This window comes from Pseudorca crassidens, chromosome 8, assembly GCF_039906515.1.
Source record: "Pseudorca crassidens isolate mPseCra1 chromosome 8, mPseCra1.hap1, whole genome shotgun sequence".
Taxonomy (NCBI): Eukaryota; Metazoa; Chordata; class Mammalia; order Artiodactyla; family Delphinidae; genus Pseudorca; species Pseudorca crassidens.
The window spans coordinates 63275022-63301375 of NC_090303.1; the positions used below are offsets into that span (position 1 = coordinate 63275022).

General features: G+C 41.1%; 1 protein-coding gene across 1 annotated transcript in view; it reads right to left on the bottom strand.

Annotated features, from left to right (window-relative positions):
• The window catches only part of LOC137228712 (uncharacterized), a 68881-nt gene that overhangs the window by 39189 nt on the left and 3338 nt on the right, over positions 1–26354 (bottom strand). The window contains exons 2-5 of the mRNA XM_067745596.1: positions 24173–24692; positions 21735–21765; positions 20469–20598; positions 10107–10168 (exon numbers count right to left, since the gene is read on the bottom strand). Coding sequence (XP_067601697.1) covers positions 10107–10168; positions 20469–20598; positions 21735–21765; positions 24173–24692 — 743 coding nt within the window. The remainder of the gene's footprint in view (positions 1–10106; positions 10169–20468; positions 20599–21734; positions 21766–24172; positions 24693–26354) is intronic.

The following is a 26354-nucleotide window of genomic DNA, read 5'->3' on the forward strand; positions in this document are numbered from 1 at the left end:
AAAGTGTTGAAGGAGAAAAACCTGCAACCAAGATTACTCTACCCAGCAAGGATCTCATTCAGATTTGATGGAGAAATTAAAACCTTTACAGACAAGCAAAAGCTGAGAGAGTTCAGCACCACCAAACCAGCTCTACAACAACTGCTAAAGGAACTTCTCTAGGCAAGAAACACAAAAGAAGGAAAAGACCTACAATAACGAACCCAAAACAATTAAGAAAATGGGAATAGGAACACACATATCGATAATTACCTTAAATGTAAATGGACTAAATGCTCCCACCAAAAGACACAGATTGGCTGAATGGATACAAAAACAAGACCCATATATTTGCTGTCTACAAGAGACCCACTTCAGACCTAGAGACACATACAGACTGAAAGTAAGGGGATGGAAAAAGGTATTTCATGCAAATGGAAACCAAAAGAAAGCTGGAGTAGCAATTCTCATATCAGACAAAATAGACTTTAAAACAAAGACTATTAGAAGAGACAAAGAAGGACACTACATAATGATCAAGGGATCGATCCAAGAGGAAGATATAACAATTGTAAATATTTATGCACCCAACATAGGTGCACCTCAATACATAAGGCAAATACTGACAACCATAAAAGGGGAAATCGACAGTAACACATTCATAGTAGGGGACTTTAACACCCCACTTTCACCAATGGACAGATCATCCAAAATGAAAATAAATAAGGAAACACAAGCTTTAAATGATACATTAAACGAGATGGAGTTAATTGATATTTATAGGACATTCCATCCAAAAACAACAGAATACACATTTTTCTCAAGTGCTCATGGAACATTCTCCAGGATAGATCATATCTTGGGTCACAAATCAAGCCTTGGTAAATTTAAGAAAATTGAAATTGTATCAAGTATCTTTTCCGACCACAACGCTATGAGACTCGATATCAATTACAGGAGAAGATCTGTAAAAAATACAAACACATGGAGGCTAAACAATACACTACTTAACAACGAAGTGATCACTGAAGAAATCAAAGAGGAAATCAAAAAATACCTAGAAACAAATGACAATGGAGACACGACGACTCAAAATCTATGGGATGCAGCAAAAGCAGTTCTAAGAGGGAAGTTTATAGCAATACAATCTTACCTTAAGAAACAGGAAACATCTCGAATAAACAACCTAAAGCAATTAGAGAAAGAAGAACAAAAAACCCCCAAAGTTAGCAGGAGGAAAGAAATCATAAAAATCAGATCAGAAATAAATGAAAAAGAAATGAAGGAAACGATAGCAAAGATCAATAAAACTAAAAGCTGGTTCTTTGAAAGGATAAACAAAATTGATAAACCATTAGCCAGACTCATCAGGAAAAAAAGGGAGAAGACTCAAATCAATAGAATTAGGAATGAAAAAGGAGAAGTAACAACTGACACTGCAGAAATACAAAAGATCATGAGAGATTACTACAAGCAACTCTATGCCAATAAAATGGACAACCTGGAAGAAATGGACAAATTCTTAGAAAGGCACAACCTGCCAAGACTGAATCAGGAAGAAATAGAAAATATGAACAGACCAATCACAAGCACTGAAATTGAAACTGTGATTAAAAATCTTCCAACAAGCAAAAGCCCAGGACCAGATGGCTTCACAGGCGAATTCTATCAAACATTTAGAGAAGAGCTATCACCTATCCTTCTCAGACTCTTCCAAAATATAGCAGAGGGAGGAACACCCCCCAACTCATTCTACGAGGCCACCATCACCCTGATACCAAAACCAGACAAGGATGTCACAAAGAAAGAAAACTACAGGCCAATATCACTGATGAACATAGATGCAAAGATCCTCAACAAAATACTAGCAAACAGAATCCAACAGCACATTAAACGGATCGTACACCATGATCAAGTGGGGTTTATTCCAGGAATGCAAGGATTCTTCAATATACGCAAATCAATCAACGTGATACACCATATTAACAAATTGAAGGAGAAAAACCATATGATCATCTCAATAGATGCAGAGAAAGCTTTTGACAAAATTCAACACCAATTTATGATAAAAACCCTGCAGAAAGTAGGCATAGAGGGAACTTTCCTCAACATAATAAAGGCCATATATGACAAACCCACAGCCAACATCGTCCTCAATGGTGAAAAACTGAAACCATTTCCACTAAGATCAGGAACAAGACAAGGTTGCCCACTCTCACCACTATCATTCAACATAGTTTTGGAAGTTTTAGCCACAGCAATCAGAAGAGAAAAGGAAATAAAAGGAATCCAAATCGGAAAAGAAGAAGTAAAGCTGTCACTGTTTGCAGATGACATGATACTATACATACAGAACCCTAAAGATGCTACCAGAAAACTACTAGAGCTAATCAATGAATTTGGTAAAGTAGCAGGATACAAAATTAATGCACAGAAATCTCTGGCATTCCTATACACTAAGGATGAAAAATCTGAAAGTGAAATCAAGAAAACACTCCCATTTACCATTGCAACAAAAAGAATAAAATACCTAGGAATAAACCTACCTAAGGAGACAAAAGACCTGTATGCAGAAAATTATAAGACACTGATGAAAGAAATTAAAGATGATACAAATAGATGGAGAGATATACCATGTTCTTGGATTGGAAGAATCAACATTGTGAAAATGACTCTACTACCCAAAGCAATCTACAGATTCAATGCAATCCCTATGAAACTACCACTGGCATTTTTCACAGAACTAGAACAAAAAATTTCACAATTTGTATGGAAACACAAAAGACCCCGAATAGCCAAAGCAATCTTGAGAACGAAAAATGGAGCTGGAGGAATCAGGCTTCCTGACTTCAGACTATACTACAAAGCTACAGTAATCAAGACAGTATGGTACTGGCACAAAAACAGAAATATAGATCAATGGAACAGGATAGAAAGCCCAGAGATAAACCCACGCACATATGGTCACCTTATCTTTGACAAAGGAGGCAGAAATGTACAGTGGAGAAAGGACAGCCTATTCAATAAGTGGTGCTGGGAAAACTGGACAGCTACATGTAAAAGTATGAGATTAGATCACTCCCTAACACCATACACAAAAATAAACTCAAAATGGATTAAAGACCTAAATGTAAGGCCAGAAACTATCAAACTCTTAGAGGAAAACATAGGCAGAACACTCTATGACATAAATCACAGCAAGGTCCTTTTTGACCCACCTCCTAGAGAAATGGAAATAAAAACAAAAGTAAACAAATGGGACCTAATGAAACTTAAAAGCTTTTGCGCAGCAAAGGAAACCATAAAGAAGACCAAAAGACAACCCTCAGAATGGGAGAAAATATTTGCAAATGAAGCAACTGACAAAGGATTAATCTCCAAAATTTATAAGCAGCTCATGCAGCTTAATAACAAAAAAACAAACAACCCAATCCAAAAATGGGCAGAAGACCTAAATAGACATTTCTCCAAAGAAGATATACAGAGTGCCAACAAACACATGAAAGAATGCTCAACATCACTAATCATTAGAGAAATGCAAATCAAAACTACAATGAGATATCATCTCACACCAGTCAGAATGGCCATCATCAAAAAATCTAGAAACAATAAATGCTGGAGAGGGTGTGGAGAAAAGGGAACCCTCTTACACTGTTGGTGGGAATGTAAATTGATACAGCCACTGTGGAGAACAGTATGGAGGTTCCTTAAAAAGCTACAAATAGAACTACCATATGACCCAGCAATCCCACTACTGGGCATATACCCTGAGAAAACCATAATTCAAAAAGAGTCATGTACCAAAATGTTCATTGCAGCTCTATTTACAATAGCCCAGAGATGGAAACAACCTAAGTGTCCATCATCGGATGAATGGATAAAGAAGATGTGGCACATATATACAATGGAATATTACTCAGCCATAAAAAGAGACGAAATTGAGCTATTTGTAATGAGGTGGATAGACCTAGAGTCTGTCATACAGAGTGAAGTAAGTCAGAAAGAGAGAGACAAATACCGTATGCTAACACATATATATGGAATTTAAGAAAAAAAAATGTCATGAAAAACCTAGGGGTGAAACAGGAATAAAGACACAGACTTACTAGAGAATGGACTTGAGGCTATGGGGAGGGGGAAGGGTAAACGGTGACAAAGCGATAAAGAGGCATGGACATATATACACTACCAAATGTAAGGTAGATAGCTAGTGGGAAGCAGCCGCATAGCACAGGGAGATCAGCTGGGTGTTTTGTGACCGCCTGGAGGGGTGGGATAGGGAGGGTGGGAGGGAGGGAGACGCAAGCGGGAAGAGATATGGGAATATATGTATATACATAACTGATTCATTTTGTTGCGAAGCTGAAACTAACATAGCATTGTAAAGCAATTATACTCCAATAAAGATGTTAAAAAAAAAAAAAAAGAAAGGGCTGGAGTTTGAACTTGAGTACATCCAAAAAAATGGTAACATCCATGGAAAAGAGTTAACTTGGGAAGAGAAGTTGTTTTGCTTTGCTGTGTGGGTTATGGTGGGAGGGGCATAAAGTGGTGAGATTGAGGGACTGGACTAGCAGCCTCCCCACACCTGGTTGAAGCTTGAGTTTGGACCATCCTGTGACTGGCGGGGGCACAGCTGACAGGAGTGGGGAGGGAGGGCGGGCCCAAAGGAGAGCTTTGGGAGATGATTACCTCTGGGGTGCAAAGAATGAAGCAAAGCAGGTAAGTGAAGAATGGGATGCATAAGAGCCCCAGGGAAGTTTAAATAAGTTCCAGTCTTAGTCCCAGAACCTTTAGACTTGACATATTTATGCCTACCACTTCCACTGAAAAGTTGGGGTATTGTCACATCTTAACTCTTGGCTGTTGTCATGACTTCAATTCATGCTCAGTAATTTGGAAGGGGTTTTTAAAAATAGGGTGACTTTACAATATGAGCAGAGTTTTTTGGCTTTGGTATGTTTAGTCCCTGCTTATAAAAGATGGCAAGAGAGACTGTTCTGGACCACTGTGCTTAGAGACCCCTCATACATAAGAAAGAAGCGCTGTGTAAGCTCCATAATGAATGGGACCATTCCAGATGTGTGTGAGCCCTAGATCACGATGTCTAACATTGTAAAATGAATAAACTAAAACACCGGCAACTTTACCTTTAGCCTTCTCAAAGTCTTATCTGCTTCTGAATTCCCATGTCATTTCCCATCAGAGCGTGTATGAATCTTCTTCTATTTTGAGTAATAACATTGGTTATAAATGTATTCCCTCTCCCCCTTCTTAATATTGTAGTTGAGTAGTTTTTAGCACTTTTCTTCTTTGGCCATGTCTGAAAGAAAGTCTGGGGAATTCCCTGGTGGTCCAGTGGTTAGGACTCCTTGCTTTCACTGCCCAGGGCCAGGGTTTGATCCCTAATTGGGGAACTAAGAACCTGCAAGCCGCACGGTGCAGCCGGAAAAAAAAAAAGTCTGACCGAGTCGTCCTGTGAAGATAATGGGAACTTCAGTTTACTCCAGGTCACACAGTCAAGAAGTCTCTCTTCTATAAATTGTCTGTTATTATTTTTGCCAATGATATTTTTTGCTGCCAAGAACTACAGAATGATATAGAATAGTATCATGAAAAACAGGTCAATTTCTTGAAAGATGTGTTTTTGATTTATTTTTTCCTTTTGGTTTTTAAGCAATTTGGATTATTTAATGTATGAATCACTTCTTCCCTCAGGTAACTGTGAGAGATCAAAAACCAAGTTCCCCTACAAAGTAACAGAGATTCGAGGCAGATGCTATAAAGTTTAGGAAATACGCAGCAGCTCTAGAGGTTGGTTATGTGTCCTGTGTCCAGTTCGTCTTATGATTTGCTTTTTGGACTTTATTTGTTTGGGGTTTCCTACTTGGTGCCTGGTCTGCCCTTCAAAGCTAACACTGCTTATGGGCAATGACAAACGGCAGAGTTCTACCCAGGTAACAGACATACCTTGTAAAGAAGGCCCTACCTGACAGGATTAGAGCCAAAGCCTTTCAATTCTGTGGAATGTTATTTTTAAGCTGGCTTTCACACTTAACTCCCGATCTGTTAATGGTAGTATGTCGTGGGTTAAAATGGGATTTTGTAAGGGATCCTGGCAGTGTCACTCTTAGTGTCCCAGCTTAGAGCTGGGTACTGGAAGCTTAGCATCTCCCTTAAGGGGCAGTAGCTTGACAGGCTTCCCTACACAGAGTCTTGGCATTGGGTAACCCTGCCTCACCTCAACCCCTGGTCCTGGAGCAGTGGCTTGATGGCCCCTTAAAGGCCATTTCTGCCCTGCAGTGGTCATAAAGGGAAGACTGATAACTAAGCTCAGGCAAAATGTCAAGACCTTTGGCTTTATCCTAAAAATGGAAACTACAGATATTGGTAATGATTCTCTGTATAACATCTTGAGTCTGTTACACGCCAATTTAAGGAAATGTATTCCATTATTATTTCACAGGAAATAAATTGCTGAGTTCCAGCTTCAAGGAAGAGCTAAATATTGCATCATATATCTCTCTTGACTGAACTATTAAAGCATTGTATCAAAAAACAAGAAAATGTGACATTGTAAAGCCTTTGGAAATATAAGTTGTAAAACAGCAAATAAATTGAATTGCAAAAGTGTGTGATTCTTAAGCATTTTCTTCTCTCATAGTGGCCACATCACTCATGACAGCACCATCTGTCATGAATAGTTTTGTCTTGTAATCTCCAAGGACCTTTAGATAAGGAGAAAAGGATGGTGGATTTGAGGACAAAATAAAAAGATTAAGCATTCCCCACAAAGAGGAACCATCTTGAAGACGGAAAGGATGCCAACTCATTGTTTATAAATGGAGGCCAGGAACACAGTAGGTCCACTGATGGATATTTCCAGTGGTGGCCTGTAGAATCATATGTTTTATGCTTTCAACTAGTGTAGACTCCTTAGGAATAAAGGAAGCTTTAGGAAACAAAAGATCTTTATACTAAGAACCTAGGACCTAGGTGGTCAATTTGTAGAACCAATCTCCCAATAAATGGTGCAGGTTAGGTCTGTGACTATGTGCTAAAAAGATTTTTATGTGATTGGAGGCTTTCCCACGGTTATTTGAAAGAACAGAGCATATGTGAGAGGATGGGGGTGCCTCCAAGAAAGGCTTTCTGGGTGACAGTATGGACAGTATTTTGATACATATCAATGTGTCCGCTCAATGCTGCTTCTAAGTAACCCTGTGATGAAAATGTCCTATAGAAAAATGTCCTTTAACTCCCTGTATTAACCAGGTATCCCTCAAAATGGATTAAGGAGATGGTAAACAGTGATTAAGCGCTACATTTTTTCAGATGAAAAGCAAAAGATGATAGTGTTTCCAAGGCTGGTCTTACGAGACCTATGACTTTATCTAACCCCTACTTAAAGATTTTGTTTAGATACTCCAGGAAAACACCTCTCACTCCTATCCCCACCCAAGGCTGGATTATGTGACACTCCTATGTGTTCTAGTAGCACCTGTGTCTTAACTTTCATAGCCCATTTCATGACATGACAGATGAGACTTGTGACATTCTTACCCTCATCAAAGGAGACCATGTATTCATTCCTTAGGGCCATGGATTAGTGTAGCCAATGCAGTATCCCCATGGAAGAGTATAGATCCTGGGACATCATATATATTCAGGTATTTGTGAATGAATGGCTTAGTGTTAATTAGATTAACAAATTGGGCCTTGTGGGTTGGACCCTAGAAGGTGGGGAAACTGATAATGCCAGTATATGGAAGAGGAAGCACAAAGACAGAGGAGAGTACCAATGAACGTTTTCCTGTTCCGTAATCCTTCCCAGTCTCGCCTTTACCCTAGAGGGGAGATGAAAAGCCAAGTATAAATTTGGAAAATGGAGTCTAAAATGAACGATAATTCCTGACCACACCTACCCTTCTTCTTCCCTGCCATCTTACCTCTGTGGCAGGTTGAGTTCCTTAGGACCAGAGTCTGAGATGGAGATTTGGGTGCAAGAAATTGAATGGGGAGTGCTTTAGGGAATAACATCTCTGAGGGGACAAAGCATGATTAAGCAGGAGTTTGGGTGTGATGCAGGCACAACAAAGGCCTTGGCCAATCCCACTGAGAGCTCATGAGCTGTAATGACCCTGCAGAATTGTCCCAGTTGGGGCAAGAGGCTACATCTTACACCCCTGCATAGACCAGTCACTGTGATGCAGGATGCCCCTGGAAATGAGGCGTGGCCTTGGATAGCGTAGCTCTCTTCAAGCGAGAACAACCAATCCCTGGAAAGTGGAGGTCATTTGCAACTGTTACCTGAAGTCAGCTGTTAACCAGCAGTTGGGAGAATAAATACTTCAGTCCTGAAGTCAGGTGTAGGGGTTAGGAGGCAAATACAAGTGGCACAATACAGCATCCACTATAACTTCCAAATCATGTTCCAAATGGAAAATGTAACCATACTTTTAATAAATTCCCATTGAACACCACCATGCGTGACACATTGTGTTGGAAGGTGAGACTACAACATGAAACGAGATGGTCTCTGCCCTCACGAATTTTCCAGATGTGGGCAGGAACTAATTACCACAAATGTAGTGGCTTAAAGCAATATCCATCAACTTCCCGTCTCTGGTCTGGCATGTAAAGAGATTAGAAGTCTTCACTCTGTCCTAACAAGTAAAAAGCCGAACAAACTAATCATCAGATCTTCCTAAATCTATCAGAGAATTGAGGTCACAGGGCAAACCGCTGACCCAAAAATTGGAGAGATGGGCAGATACAGAGTCAAAACTTACTGGAGCAGAAATCTCCGTGGGAACCACTGCCATACTTTGCTACCTGCCAGGAAAAAAACTCTGGTTTTAAAATTTTCATGCGAGGGCATCCCTGGTGGCGCAGTGGTTAAGAACCCGCCTACCAACGCAGGGGACACGGGTTCGAGCCCTGGTCCAGGAAGATCCCACATGCCGTGGAGCAACTAAGCCCGTGTGCCACAACTACTGAAGCCCGCACGCCTAGAGCCCGTGCTCCACAACAAGAGAAGCCAGGGCACCGCAACAAAGAGTAGCCCCCGCTCGCCGCAACTAGAGAAAGCCCACACACAGCAACAAAGACCCAACGCAGCCAAAAATAAAAAAAAATAAAACAAATTTATTAAAAAAAGAAAAATCTCATGTGATTTGGTTCAGATCACCCAAACAGTCACCCTTAAAAGGCCAAACCATCTTTTAACATAATCTAATCATGGGAGTAAAATCCCTTAAAGTAACAGTTCTATAGGTTTGGGTAGGAAACCTTGGGGCTGTTTTACAATTTCGCCTACCACGACCATGATGGCAGGCTGATAAGATACCTCTGTAAAGGGAGGTCTGGTGGCTTCTTTTGACTTCCTTAATAGTAGAGAGTACTGAGTTTGAGGAAAGAGGTTTTAGGATGAAGGAATTTGATTGACAGCTTTATGGGCTCAGCAGTCTGGAAATCAGAACAGAGGAGGAGGAGTTTGGTTTGAGGTTCTTTTGGGTAAGCTGGGCAGAAAAACCACAAGTCAAGGGAGATAACAGGCTTAACTGATGGACCACAGAATGTAGGCCGGCGAAGCCCACTGCTTTTTTTTTTTTTAAATAAATTTTAATAACGGTTCTTTTTAAAATTTATTTATTTATTTTTGGCTGCACTGGGTCTTCGTTGCCGCGTGCAGGCTTTCTCTAGTTGCAGAGAGAGGGGGCTACTCTTCGTTGTGGCGCACGGGCTTCTCACTGCGGTGGCTTCTCTTGTTGCGGAGCACGGGATCTAGGCACGCGGGCTTCAGTAGTTGTGGTGCACAGACTTAGTTGCTCCATGGAATGTGGGATCTTCCTGGACCAGGGATCGAACCCATGTCCCCTGCATCTTAACCACTGTGCCACCAGGGAAGTCCCAAAGCCCACTGCTTTAAGTTAACCCAAGTAGAACAGGCTGTCCTGCTCATTCCCCACATATTGGCCTCTTCAGGGATTACTCCTGCTCTCCTAACATTTCACAATTAAAATACCATATTTATTAAACCATTTCTCTAATATTGGAATGGTTGTTTCCAACTTTATATAATTTCGGACTTTAAGAGGATATTGTTATCATCAGGACAACCTCACCTTACATCCTTTTCATGTCTTTTATTCTCTCGTATGATGTCATACATGGGATCTTCATGTGCCTTAAGGGTGAGAAAAGGTTAAGGTTGGGTTAGGCTTCATGGGTTGTTAGTTAATTAAACATTAAATCCCTGTTACTAAAAGCCAGTTATTCTTTTCCAGTTTAGTTGTTCAAACATTCTAATCCTTCCTAAGGGTCACCAGAACTGCAAACTCCCTGAAGCTGTAAAAATAATTTTCCAATTAGAAAAATACAGAAGGGAATTCCCCAGTGGTTAGGCCTCCAGGCTTTCATTGCGGAGGGCCTGGGTTCGATGCCTGATCGGGGAACTAGGATCCCGCAAGCCACGCAGAGTGGTCAAAAAAAGAGGGACTTCCCTGGTGGTCTGGTGGATAAGACTCCACATTCCCAATTCAGGGGGCCCGGGTTCAATCCCTGGTCAGGAAACTAGATCCCACGTGCATGCCACAACTAAGAGTCTGCATGCCACAACTAAAGATCCCACATGCTGTAACGAAGATCCCGTGTGCCGCAACTAAGATCCAGCACAGCCAAAATAAATAAATAAATAACTATTTTTAAAAAAGAGAAAAATACAGTATACAATTTAAATATCCTTTATAAAGAATTAAACGATGGCAGAATCATGAAAAACTATTCAAGGAAGAAATATTGAGGCAATTCTCTTTGTTTTATGTGGATACATGATCAAGAAATAGTATTAAGAAAAACAAGTGAATTATAAAATTATATATAACAATGAAACATTTATAGGTATGCAAAAATATATAAGTATCCCAAACAAAGTATGGAAGTATACTGGAGGTACAGATAATTTTAAATGATTTGAATTACTTAAAAGTAAGAACACGTATGGGAAATGTTATGGTATTTGAATTATCTCATTTTAAAAAAGAATAAATGTTTATTACAGAAATTTTAGATATTATCAGAAAATTAAGTTTTTTAAAAAAATCTACCACTTCATTACCCAGGGATAACAGTAATATTAACATTCGGTCTCTCTTTTTCTTTTTTTTTTTTTTTGGCTGTACCACACAGCTTGTGGAATCTCAGTTCTCTGACCAGGGATTGAACCTGCACCCACGGCAATGAAAGCGCCGAGTCCTAACCACTGGACCACCAGGGAATTCCTTGGTCTCTCTTTTTATTTATTGGCCGCATTGGGTCTTTTTTTTTTAAATTTATTTTTGGCTTAATCGGGTCTTCGTTGCTGCTCTCTCGAGTTGCGGCGAGTGGGGGCTACTCTTCACTGCGCTGCATGGGTTCTAGGCACTAGGGCTTCAGTAGTTGTGGCTCGCGGGCTCTAAAGCACAGGCTCAGTAGTTGTGGCGCACAGGCTTAGCTGCTCCATGGCATGTGGGATCTTCCTGGACCAGGGATTGAACCCATGTCCCCTGCATTGGCAGGCGGATTCTTAACCACTGCACCACCAGGGAAGTCCTGCATTGGCTCTTAGTTGCGGCACATGAGATCTTCGTTGAGGCATGTGGGATTTTCAGTTGCGGCATGCAGGATCTCTTGTTGTGGTGCACGGGCTTCTCTCTAGTGGTGGTGTGCAGGTTTTTCTCTCTCTAGTTGAGGCACGTGGGCTCAGTAGTTGCAGTGCGCAGGCTTAGTTGCCCTGCGGCATGTGGGATCTTAGCTCCCTGACCAGGGATCAAACCCGCATCCCCTGCATTGGAAGGCGGATTCTTTACCACTGGACCACCAGGGAAGTCTCTGGTCTTTTTAAATTGTTATTCATAATTTATGAAAAATTATAATCATACCATTTATATATAAAACTCTATTACTTTTCAGTTGTGTTTTCATAAACATTTTCCCATGATATTACACATTCTTCTAAAACACAATTCCTAATGGCTAAATAATTTCTGTTACAGTAATTTCTGTTGATATATTGGACTGTTAAGGTGTTTCCTATTTTTCTTTAGCTCCCATTTTTCTAACTACATAAATAATAATGAAAGCTATCCTTATACATACATAAAGAATTGTGTATATATTAATGTTCTCTTACATCCTTAAGGTAAATTAAAGTGGGATTTCTGAGTCAAAATGAGTATGTTTAAAGTTTTTGAGATTTATCACCAAACTATGTTCTATAGTATCTGTAGAAATTGTCATTCCACCTAAAAGTAAAACGATTGATCCAAAATAAGTTATTTCAGATTATTAAAATGAAAACACAACATCTTAAAATGTCTTAAAAACTGGAGAATGGGGCTTCCCTGGTGGCGCAGTGGTTAAGAATCCACCTGCCAACGCAGGGGACACAGGTTCGATCCCTGGTCTGGGAAGATCCCACATGCCACAGAGCAACTAAGCCCACGCACCACAATTACTGAGCCTGCACTCGAGAGCCTGCGAGCTACAACTACTGAGGCTGCATGCTGCAACTACTGAAGCCCGTGTGCCTAGAGCCCATGCTCTGCAACAAAGAGAAGCCACTGCAATAAGAAGCCTGTGCACCACAACGAAGAGTAGCCCCCTGCTGACCACAACTAGAGAAAGCCCGTGCACAGCAATGAAGACCCAACGCAGCCAAAAAATAAAATTAAAAAAACAAAAACAAAAACTGGAGAATGTCTGTTGACTCCAGTTTGATATATGTTGATAACCTCAGTACATCCAGACAGCTACATATTTCACTTGACAGAAGCAGTTACTGAATGGAGAATTTACACCCCTGGGAAATGACTCTGTTAAAATAAGGTGAGGAAAAGATAATTTTACTGTCATGTAAAGAGCAAATATAATTTATATATACACTTCTAGCTTATAGTTTAAAGACATATAATCTTCAGGTAAAGCCTGGAAAACTAAAATCCTCATTTTAGTTATGAAACATGATTTTTTTATACAATAAGTTAAAAAAAAGTGATTGAATAAATAACAATGTCTGCTTCAGAAATAAAATCACTATCCCCAAGGTATAAGCGAATAACACCTTAATGAGAATTTTTTTGTTAAGAACTAATCTGTCAAAAAAAAAAAAAAAAAAAAAGAACTAATCTGTCACACAACTGTACAGGCACGCCTCATTTTACTGCACTTCACTTTATTGTACTTGGCAGGTACTACGTTTTTTACAAATTGAAGGTTTGTGGCAACTGTATTGAGCAAGTATATCAGCATCATTTTTCCAACAGTATTTGCTCACACCATGTCACTGTGTCACATTTTGGTAATTCTCACAATATTTCAAACTTTTCATTATAATTACATTTGTTAGGGCGATCTGTGATCAGTGATCTTTGATGTTAGTACTACAACTCTCTGAAGGCTCAGATGATGGTTAGCATTCTTTAGCAAGAAAGTATTTTAAATTAAGTTATGTACTTTATTTTTTTAGACAGAATGCTATTGCACATTTAACAGAATACCGCATAGAGTAAACATGACTTTTATATGTGTTGGGAAATTTAAAAATTCATGTCATTCACTATATTGTGATATTTGCTTTATTGAGGTTCTAGATATTGCTAGAACCAAACCTGCAACATCTCTGAGGTACGCCTGTAATTTAACACATATGTAGTTAACACCAGATACTTTGGCCAAATGACTTCTGGGAATGTATTTTGTGTGAATTTGCAGTTCACTGTTAGTACCTAATCAACTGATATTCACTATCTCTGATAAATGTAAATTGATATAGTGGGGTTCTACTTACTACTCTGAACTGTTCTAACTTTTGGTTGCCTTTGATAAAAAAAGGGCATTCTTTGTCGCCTGTTCGGTGACCATATCGTTTACAGCATCAACCTGAAAACAAAGAAAAGAGGAAATATTTTTGTAAGATAACACAGTTTCCTTTAATGAAGACAAAGGATCAGTAGATCATATTAAAGTTTTTCTTCATTAAACTCCAATTCTAAAAGCAAATGCAATCAGTGAATGAACCATGTAAGATCCTAAAAAACAAAGGAAAACTACAGATCTTCCTTGAGTTATGATGGAGTTACATCCCAATAAACCCATCATAAGTTGAAAATACTATAAGTTGAAAATGCACTTAATACACCTAAACTACTGAACATCATAGCTTAGCCTAGCCTACCCTAAATGCACTCAGAACACCTACATTAGCCTACAATTGGGCAAAATCATCTAACACAAAGGCTATTTTGTAATAAAGTGTTGAATTTCTCATGTAATTTATTGAATACTGTACTGAAAGTGAAAAACAAAATTGTTGTATGGGAACATAATTTTGAGAGCTGGATCTCAGGAAACCATTGAAAAACAATGAAGTGTGGGGGTTCTCTGTTGACTGCCTCTGAGCTGTCCCTGTCTTTATCTCTCCTAACATCTAAAGTTCAGGAAAGGAGGATAACACTCCTTCAAACCAATGTCTTTCTTTGTGTTCAAAACCCTCTTACCTTTAAAGGAAAGGTGATCCTTACTATTCAAAGTGTGGTCCATGCACAAGCAAAATCAACAACACATGGGAGATTGGTAGAAAGGCACAGTATTAGGCCTACCCCAGAAACACTGACACGTACTTGGAGTTCAAAAGACTTATTGGTGATGTGTAGACATATTAAAGTTTGAGAACCACTGTTCTAGATAATACTACAATCACTAAAATCACTAAAAGTATGCATATGTGTGTGTGTGTGTGTGTATATATATATATATATATATATATATATATATATATATCTTGTTTGGAATGAGTCCAAGTTTTGTGGTGCCTGAGCTTAAATTATTCGGTGGGGGTGGGGATGGAGGGGGCTCTTTAGGAAAAACAAAAATCTTGCCTTGGTAAATTTTACAAAATCCTATGACCATAATCAACACATCACTATGGTCCCTGCAGGTCTTTGAAAGACACAAGTGAGGGGCCCTGAAACTTAAGCTTCATTTACTTCTTGGTAAAACTGGATCTGGTCCCAACCCAAACTTTTATTTTCCAAGTCAATGCAAATAACTATAAAATACTAAGTGAAATGCAACTAACCGCCTCATCAAACAGAGCAGTGGTTTTCAAACTTTTAAAAAAAGCCATAGACTTCTGGGTAAAGATGACAGACTAAACACATTTGTCTCCTTTCATTTCCTTCCTGAGATTCTATAAAAATGACAAGAGAATTCTTTTCAAAAGGAATAATCCAGGAAGTATCTCAAGAAGGGCCAAGTAACAACCTCCATAAATCTGTTCCTCCATAGGAGCATTGGAAGTAGTTGCAAATTTTTCCAAATCAAGTTGTCTGAAACCTTGAAAATTAACCAAAGGCTTGCCACAATCTAAAGAGTATTAATTAAAGAAACCCTGCTGAGCCTTGGTAAGAACAGCAGGATTTCTGGCGTTTTAACTGGGCTCACTCCCAACACCTACTTACACAACAGTCTTAAAAACAAGCAGCCCTGCAACTATGACAGCTGTGAAAAGCAGCAGTGTCACACCCACTGAAGAGGGAAGACTGGATTTTGAGCACCTCAAAAAGCCCTGACTTCAGAGCACAGAGCCACGCTGGCAGGGTATCGTGGCTATCTGACCAGTCATGCAGTTTGCTCTACAGAAGAAGCCCTACCCCAGGATATTTGTCAAAAATAGTCACTTGCAATTGTTTAACATCACAGCTTATTATAGCTGTGATATCACTGGGTAAACAAGAGCCCAGCCAAAAGTTTAAAAGGAAGATCTGGGGAATGAGATGTCCATAGAGGGCTCTCAAAAATTCTGACATAATTCCGGGAAGCTAGAAGACTATACACATGTGTAAGGCTGTGTGCATGCATAGTAAAGGACTGAGAAGGCCTTTTTTTTCACTTCTGACTCACTGTTAAGGCTTTGTGCAAGCAGGCACTAAAGGCTAAGGCAGACATGTAATCCAAACCACATGAGCATTTCAGGTTTGTCTTAACACACACATATAACCTCTTGGCAAAGGGTAGAAGGCTTCTTAGATCAATGCACTTAAGGAAATCTCTGTCGTATTATTAGCTGACCTCTAAGCTAACAGAGGAGACTTCAGTGGCCATACACTACAGGGAATACAGACTTACAGAATTAGTTAGGAAAGTCACTAAAAATACAAAAAGGAACAATAACAAAACCTGGGTAGAAGGGAGAATCTGATTTCCAGACCACCTTATATTATCTAAAATGGGCAGTTTTCACAAAAAAATTGCAGAACACACAAAGCAACAGCAAGTCCAGATACTGGACTTACTAGACAAAGACTTTAAATCAGCTATTATAAATAAGTTCAAAGAACTAAAGGAAGTTATGCCTAAAGAATTAAAGAAAAGTATGACAGTGATATCATAACAGATGGAAATTATTAATAAAGGGATACAAATTATAAAAATAAATAAAAAAAATTCTGGAGTTGAAAAGCACAATAATCAAACTGAAAAATTAACTGGAAGGTCTTAACAGCAGATTTAAGATGGCAGAACAAAGAATAAGCAAACCTGAAGATAGGTAACAACTGAGATTATCCAGTCTGAGGAACAGAAAGAAAAAGGAATGAAGAAAGCTGGCCAGAGTCGCAGAGACCTGTGGGATACCATCAAAATTCACAGCATACGCATAAAGAAAATCTCAGAAAGAAAGGAGTGCTAGAGAGTGTAGAATGTTTGAAAAAATAATGGCCAAAAACTTCCCCAATTTGATGAAAAACATTAATCTACAAATCCATGAAGCTCAATGAACTCCAAGTAGAATGAGTTCAAAGAGATCCATCATAGGCAAACTGTTAAAAAGCGAAAGATAACAAGAAAATTTTAAAAGCAATGAAAGAAAAACAACTCATCACATATAAGCAATCCTCAATGAGATTATCAGATGACTTCTTATCACAAACCATGGAGACCAGAAGGCAGTAGAATAACACATTCAAAGTGCTGAAAGAAAGACTATTAAGCAAGAATTCTACAGCCCGCAAAATTATCCTTCAGAAATAAAAGGGAACTTAAAGTTCAGATAAACAAAATCTGCAAATTTATTGCTAATGGACTTGCCTTACAAAAAATAACAAAGCTGAAATGATGAAAGGATACTAGGCAGTTACTCAAATCCACATGAAATACACAGCACCAGTAAAGGTAACTACAAACATAATTATAAAAGACAGTATAAATACATTTATTGTAATTCTTTTCTTCTCCTATCTCATTTTAAAACAACTACATAGAGAAATAATTATAAAACAGTGATGATGAGCTTATAATATATAAAAATGTAATTTGTATGACAATATTATCACAAAGGAGGAGGAGAGAATGGAGCTGTATAGGAACAAAGTTTCTGTATTCTATTGAAATTACATTAGCATTAATCTGAATGAAAATCAAAAGGCAGGTATTGGCAGAATGGATAAAAAAATGTTTTCCAAGTAAAACAAACTTTAGATTCAAAGACAAAATTAAACTGAAAGTAAGAGGATGAAAAGAGATACAAATAAAGCAGTGTTTACAGGAAATTTATAGCTTTAAATACCAACATTAGAAAAGAACAAAGATCTCAAATAAATAATATAAAGTTCAGTTTAAAAATCTAACTGAAAGAGAGCTGGAGTGGCTATACTAATATTAGAGAAAACAGACTCAAAGGCAGAAATTGTTACAAGAGACAAATATTGACATTTTATAATGATATAAGGGTCAATCCATCAAGAGGATATAACACTTATAAACATATATGCACCTAACAACAAAGTTCCAAATAGATGCAGCACAAATGGACAGAACTGAAGGGAAAACTAGATAATGCAACAATAATAATTAGAGACTTCAATATTCCACAAAGGACAAAACAACTAGAGAGAATATCAACAATGAAATAGAAGACTTCAACAATACTATAAACCAACTAGACCTCACAGATATCTGTAGAACATCTGACCACCCCAAAAGAACAGAATACACATTTATTTGAATCCCACATGGAACATTATCCAGAATAGAGCATAGGCTAGGCTATAAAACAAGAATTAATAAATTTAAAAGGATTACCAGGACTTCCCTGGTGGTGCAGTGGTTAAGATTCCACGCTCCCAATTCAGGGGGCCCGGTTTCGATCCCTGGTCAGGGAACTAGATCCCACATACGTGCCACAACTAAGGAGCCTGCAAGTTGCAACTAAGGAGACCACGTGCCGCAATTAAGGAGCACACATGCCGCAACTAAAGGAGCTGGTGAGCCACAACTAAGGAGCCCACCTGCCACAAATAAAACCCAGCACAACCAAATAAGTAAATAAAATAAGTACTTAAAAATAAAATAAAATAAGGATTCAAACCATACAAAGTATGTTTTCCAACCACAAAGAAAACAAATTAGAAAGCAATGATAGTAGCAAACTTTGGGAATCTACAAATATGTAGAAATTAAACAACACATTTCTAAACAATCCATGGGTCAAAGAAGAAATTTCAAGGAAAATTAGCAAGTATTTTGATTTGAACGAAAATTAAACATAACATATGAGATGCAGATAAAGCAGTGCTTAGAGGGAAATGTAGAGCTTTAAATGCCTATATTAGAAAAGAATGAAGCTCTCAAATCAATAATCACAGGTTCAATTAAAAAATCCAGAAAACAAAGAGCGACCCAAACCAAAGGCAAGCAGAAGGAGGAAATAATAATAATGAACTACTGGCATTACTGGCATGTGCTATGCCATAGATGAACCTCAAAAATATTATGCTTAAAGAAAGAAGCCGGGGGCTTCATGAGGCAATGAAGATCCCGCATGCGGCAACGAAGATCCTGGGTGCTGCAACTAAGACCCAGCACAGCCAAATAAATAAATAAATATTTTTTAAAAATACTAAATGCTGGGCTTCCCTGGTGGCACAGTGGTTGAGAGTACGCCTGCCGAGGCAGGGGACATGAGTTCGTGCCCCGGTCCGGGAAGATCCCACATGCCGCGAAGCGGCTGGGCCCGTGAGCCATGGCCAATGAGCCTGCGCTTCCGGAGCCTGTGCTCCGCAACAGGAGAGGCCACAACAGTGAGAGGCCCGTGTACCGCCAAAAAAAAAAAAAAAAAAACTAAATGCTAAATGAAGAGCAGACACCAGAAAATTGAATTCTAAGCCACCAGAGGGGAGAACGGAGAATCAGCTCAATTTCTATTTGCAGCACCTCCAAAGAGCTTAGGAATTGAGCTCTGAGCACCAGATACCTCTGAAAGTAAAGGTAGAGGAGGAGCTGAAATAAGGAGGATTGATGAAAAGTCCAAGGGCAACTCTTACTAGCCCTGGTGGAAGGAAGTTTATTGTCTGAAAAAGGTAAAGCATAGATCTCTGGCAAAATGACATCAGATACATGTGAAGGCAAGGTGCCACAGTAAATATAGAAGATTACATGAACAAATAAAAAGTAAATGGTAAGATTTCCCAACCTTCTTGCTCCAATAAGATCCCACAACACTAGCAGCTTGGCCTTCACCCTCCATGGAGGAGCCTTCTTCTCTAGGAAAATATAACTCACCCCAAGAAGAAAAACCTACAGGTACTGACCTCACAAGTTCCCAATTTACCAGCCTAGAAAGATTACCCTCCAGTGAAACTCAGCAAGCCCCACTCACACACTTAGAGCTCCTAATCAACTTTTTATCTCCCAATGATGAGCAATAACTGTCGTTGCCAGTCTCAAAGATGGACCCCCAAATCCCTGACTTCTAAAAAGCATGCCCTCATGTATTCCCTGCCACCCTGAATAAGGCTAACTGTTGTAACCTAGGTACTGGAAAAAGCATGATGTGTGAATGCAGGCAAAGAGACTGCAAACTGCTATTTTAATTATGTGTGTGAAGAATCTTTGTACCAACAACGTCTTTAAAGGCAGCAGTACCCCTTCTTCAAATGCCGTCTTACGCTGGATGAAGATGCTGCTGCTCTGGTGCGGTGGAGGGTGTGCACACAGAGCTCTACCTGTTCCAGACCCATCCTCTGTGGCCCAGAGCTCCTCTCAGGTTAACTGGACAAAACCTCAACACCTCTGATGAGGACGACTGACTGAGGCAAGACCCAACGGACCACCCTCCAATGCATCCCTTGTCCCCCATGGCATTTCTACATGGAATATCCTTTCTGTTACAGGAATATTACTGAAGCGTATACTCCGCAGGCAGCTACGGCCCTGTGGAAGACCATTGCCCTTACAGCCAGAAGCCCTGGAGTCTAGGCACCGCACTGCCTCTTACCCCAGAACACTTAATAACATATGCAAGGCGGCTTCCTCAACTATAGCACAGAGATCATGCCCTGACTTTAGCAGGGCTGTGGTGAGAAAGAACTAAAAGAAGTGAACTCATTTGTAAACAGTGGTCTATAACTTGCACGTATTGAGGGTGTTACTTGAAACCCTTCCACACTCACACTGCATGACTTTGACTTCTTTCCCCAGTGGCATCCAAAGTCCTTTGGTTGGTGCGTGGGCCAGAAATTCCCTGGCATGTTCACTGCCTGGGACATCTGGTATACAGTCTTCTGGCTTAGTCTCATCCTCCTGAAAAAGGAAACTGTGTAAGCTGTGCGGCAAAAAACATAGGAACTCTCTCCCACCTGTCTGAGAACACAGCCCTGCCTGGCTTTCTCATGGGCTGGAGATACCAATGTCATCATAAGTTACCCTCTGAAGAGCTAGAAAGAAAGACAAATCATAACTGACAGAAAAAACGGAAGTAACTATACTAGAAGAGCTAGCTATACCATGAAAACAAAGTAGCTGTTCTTAGAGAAGAGTTACTAGTGTTTACATAGGATTGATCTGTGAGCTCCAAATTCTGATTCTAGATCACAAAAATTAGATTCTAAGATCACAAAAAGTTTTCTGCTAACTTAAAAGCTTTGTGGAATGAGGCAGAATATAGAGTTAAACAGGTGAGGTTTCCTGGAATAATAAGAACAATGTGTTAGAGTAAAATAGATTATTAAACCTTGAAGGCCACTGTCATGTTTTATAATCTCACACATGCCGTATTAGTGAGATGTATTTTCATTACCAAATAACTGCACTATATAATTAAGGTGCTGTTTTTTTACCTCATGATTTTTTCAAGTTTCCACGAATATTAAATTTATAATGGAAGAATGTTTTCTAAAAATCTTTTTTTTAAGTTGAAAGTTACCAAACAGAAAAGGTTACTTTGGCCTTAAGTCCTCTAAGTCTCGCTCCTGCAGAAAGACACTGACACTGTGGCCAGGGTGCTGGAGGAGGGACTCCTGCAACAGATAGGGCTGGACTGGATGAGCTTCACGTCTCCTCAGAGTCCAATGTTCTCTGAGCTGATGACATTCAAGAAATCAGCACCGGGCGGGTCAGAGAAGGAACATGGGGCAGGAGAGCTTTGAGGAGATGCAGTCACAGTGAGACAGAAAGAATGGGAGTGAGCGCTGAGGAACACTCGGGGGGCCTGCAGTGGTTTCTTAGGGGACAGACACAAGGCTGATTAAATTTCTGCAAAGGCACAGGCTGTGACAAAGCCCAAAGTGCATGAACCGACTGCCATCTGCAGGGAAGACACAGAACTATCATAAAAGGAGGTTCAAACCTTATGCAGCTGTTTTTCGTAAGTGACTGAGTCTGAGCACCGAGTCAAATCTGTCTCAGAGAAAAACCAAAAGTACAAACTTCACACTGACCTTGATAAGTCCAGGAGGAGGTTTTTCATAACTAGAAAGGAAGAAAACACCAGTCATGAACCATGTTCATAGGAATGTAACACATCTCAATCAGCAAAAGGCAACTGCAGACCAAAATGAAAAGACTTTTTTTTTTAGAAAAAACTTCAAACTACATTATAACTAAAACAGTTAATAAAATATGCCCAGCAGTCAGAAGTCCTATATAAATAAACTGATGCTATACCACATCCTGTTCGATGTCGAACTTAAATTCACTGAAATCATAACTTGGTGTCTTGGCACAGCGATTTTATTTTTGGAAGAAGGGAAAGCAAGAGATTGCAGGGAAAATGTGAGGTAAGAAGAGCCTTGAGGGCCTCCCTGGTGGCGCAGGGGTTAAGAATCCGCCTGCCAAGTCAGGGGACACGGGTTCGAGCGCTGGTCCGGGAAGATCCCACATGCTGCGGAGCAACTAAGCCCGTGTGCCACAACTACTGAGCCCACATGCCTAGAGCCTGTGCTCCGCAACAAGAGAAGCCACCGCAACAAGAAGCCCGCACACCGCAACGAAGAGTAGCCCCCGCTCACCGCAACTAGAGAAAGCCTGCGCACAGCAACGAAGACCCAACGCAGCCAAAAAAAAAAAGTTATAACAATGTTAACACTGACATTGATTAGGAAAGTTATTATGATGGTGCTATATTGGAAGGATGGAAACAAGAAGGGCAAGTAAGAGAACTAAATCTTTATCTACTATGACAAGAAGTTAACAGATGTCTAAAATTGTTGAGTCAACAAAACCAGTTGTAAGCATATAACCTAGAAATGTGCAGTTAAATCCAAGAAATAAAAACTAAAAGAGTCTGCACATGGAAGGCTTGGCCTTGTTAGGAGGGAAGGGGGTGGAGGGCTGTGCAGGTTACTCTGGGGGGTAAATGAGGAGTTGGGCAGCCCAGCGCTATTTTTGGTAGCATTTTTAGTACTACTTGAGTTTTAAGCTATATACAAGTATTACTCTGGTATGAATTAAATTTAATTAAAATCAAACAAAACCCTGAACTAGAAAAAGCAAATATGTCCATAGCCTAGCCAGTTTCAAATCTGTGAAACTGGAAAAATCCCACTGGTCTGAGAATCACACTCCTGAATTCTGCTCTAATTTTGTTGGCTAACCAGGTCAGTGGCTTAACCACTGAGCCTCCATTTTCTCATCTACAAAACGTTATCATCTTTCTCTTGTCTGTGAAAAAGCTCTGTGAGCTACAAAATAAACACATAGTATTAACCACCACCTGGCATCCCACAGTTAAAGATACAGAGGGCTGGTGGGGCTAAGCCCTGCCTGAGCCCAGAGTGCCTTGAACACGCCAGGACTGTGGATGCCAGCAATGCAGAACCTGTTTCCAAACCACGGCCCACTGAGGTGAAATTCAGCTCAAGAGCCACACTGAAAAGAGCAGGCCAGGCTCCAAGGAAGCATGCACTTTGTATTAAAGCTCCCAGAAGGTTAATGAGGGCGTTTCCTTACACGACTGTCTCAGCAATCATGAGAAGGTAGGTAATGAGAAGTGCCTAAAGCAAATAATTCAGATAACTCAGTGAACACCAAACTTAGTAAAGTCAGACTTCTAAAGCTGATTACAGAACGACAGAAACACAGAAAAGAACCGCAAGGGTCATTAATCCAACCTTCCACCTGATGTTTAAATCTCCTTTACAACCAACCCTTTTCTCAGGCGTTATCTGGACTCTCTCCAACCCCGGGTAGCTGGGGGAGTACAGTGCCTCCTAGGTCAGGCCACGCTGACCGGCAAGAATCTATGACTCTGGTCCTAATTCTTCTTGTTGAGCTGGAACTGGCCTCTTTGTAGCTTCCACACTTAACCCTGGTAAAAAAAAAAATCCTGGGGACGAGAGAGAAGTCCACGCTCTCTTCCACCTGACAGCTCCTCCCGAAGAGTCAGGGACCAGGCCCTCACCCCACGTTTTTTCTTCCTTTCCTCACCGCGCACTCATGTTACGGGACTGGGCTTTTTCCTCCCTAGTTAACAGCACTAGATGAAAAGAATGGGGATTTTACCCAGTTCAGAGCGAGCCCCTTGAACTGAGAAATGGGAAAGGACCCAAGGGCGCAGCCGCACTTCTCCTGTATTCAAATCCTGACGGACACCGACGTCGCCGCACGAGGAATAAAACCGTAGTTTCCGGGAGGGAAGCGCCCGCCCGCCGCCGCCTCGCGCGCCCGGGACGACCCTGGGGACGGAGTCTCCCCGCTCTTCCTCCAGCGGCTGAGAGTCCAGCGTCCCGCAGCCCGGAATCAAATCCCGCACCCGGCTCGCTGGGGACGGGCCCACCTGTCCACTCGCAGGTCTCCAACCCCGGGCGGGCCCCGCCGCGCGACCCCGGGCCCTGACCCCATTCCTCGCATTAGTCGGGGGCGGGCGTGACGGACTCACAAGGACTCCAGGTGCTTGAGCTGCTGCAGCTGCTGCGCGTCGTGCCGCCGCCGCCTCTGTTCCCGGCGTCGCTGCAGCTCTTGCTTCGGAGGCTCCCGCGGCCGCCGCGCGCCCCCAGTCCCCGAGTCGTCGCGCCCGAGCCGGGACGACATTGCGGCCCCGCGCCGAGCCGCGAAGACCGCACTTCCTCCGCGCCGCGCCCGCCCTGCCCCGCTGCGCCCCCCTCGCCGCCACTCCGCGGCCCGCCGGGCCGGGCCGAACGTCCCGGCTGAGGCCGCCAGTGCCCCGCCTCCCGACAGGCCAGCCAGACTGCCTCCGCAAGTCCGCGGTCTGAGCGTCCTAACCGTGCTGCGGAGTCAGCGGGTGCCGGAGGCCGGAGCGCGCCCCTCTGGCGGCGGCCAGGAGCCCCGGCGCTGAGGATGCTGCGGAGGGAGTCAGATCTTTCCCTTGGTTCTCTTGAAGTATTCCCTTCTGAAGCCTTCAGGGATGTAAGCTGTTCAGTTGCATAGAAGCCACCATGCTAAGAGGAAGCCCAAGCTAACAAATGGGGAGAGATCACGTGAAGAGGCCCTGAGACAATAAAAAAAGGGATGTCAGGTCAGACCCCACTGCCTAACCACACCCCACCCCTGGTCAGATGACTCCTTGGTGCAAGCCAAAGATAAATCTTAAGGGGCTCACGTCAACCAAGAATTGCTCCTGTCCTCCTGGGGAGGCTTTGTTTGCCGGCCAAGTTATGTGCTTAAAGTAAAAGAAAAGAAGATGGAAGAAGGAAAAAAGAAAAGACAACAAACATTATCTAACCGCAACCAGTGACCTTATGGCATGCAAGCAAATAATCTGAAAACTTTAGTATATACTTATATGCAGAAAGCAATTGTGTTGGATTTTTCTCACTTGCAGTTGAAAGAAGTCAATTCAAAGTCAGTTTGTCTAACATAGTGATTTGCTCTCTCAGCAAGAAGACCCAGGGATTGTTAATTCCATTTTAGCAAGTATTAGTCAAGATTCTTTTGAAAACAACAATGGACCAAAATCCAAATCAAACTGCTCTAAGAAAAAAAATTAAGTAATTTATGGGCTTACATATGTGAAATGTCGTGGGATGGAACTTCAGGAATGGCTGGATCTAGGGGCTGAAATGTTATAGTCAGCAACTTCAAAGCTTCACGTTCCTTTGTATTGCTTCATTCTTTGCAGTTTCTCCCATTGTGGGGGCAAAGATGGCCACTGGAATCCAAAGATGGCCAACAAATTAGCAGCCCCAGCTGGAAGGAACTTTCTCTTTCTCAGTTCCAATAAGAATTCCATGTATTATACTCATTGGCTTAGCAAGAGTCATGTACTTGTCATGGAAACAATCACTGTAGTCAAGGAGCTGCAATACACTGACTGCTCATGCCTATGTTACATGTCACCCTAAATCCGAGGGTGGATCAGCTTTATCCAAGCCATATAGACTAAGAGAGGGGGAGGGGTTGTTCCTCAAAGCAAAATCCAGGTGCTATTAACAGAGGAAGAGAGAGAGAGACAGGAAGAAAAAGAAGAGGAGGAGGAAGGAGAAGAGAAGAGCAATATTGGGCAGGGAAAAGTAACAGGTGTACAGTTCAGTGGTCTGACAGCCTCACCCAGTACCATATCCTGAGCTGCATTCTAGGCATCTCTCTTTGATGATTACCCTGTTAGAGCTTATAAAGCAGGGAAAATTCTTTTTTTTATTGGAGTATAATTGCTTTACAATATTGTGTTAGTTTCTGCTGCACAGCGAAGTGAATCAGCCATACGGATACACACATCCCCTCCCTCTTGGACCTCCCTCCCCTCCCCATCCCACCCAACTAGGCCATGACAGAGCACCGAGCTGAGCTCTCTGCTATACAGCAGTTTCCCACTAGCTATCTATTTTAAACATGGTAGTATATTTATGTCAAATCTAATCTCCCAGTTCATCCCACCCTCCCCTTCCCCCCGTGTCCACACGTCTGTTCTCTACGTCTGCCTTTCTATTCCTGCCCTGCAAATAGGTTCATCTGTACCATTTTTCTAGATTCCACATATATGAATTAACATACAATATTTGTTTAGTGAAAATTCTTTTGCTGCTATATCCACCTGTTTATGTGAGCTTGGGTTCTTTATGTATTTTGGCACCAGATTGAGAAGTTTCCTGGTCACCGATCCA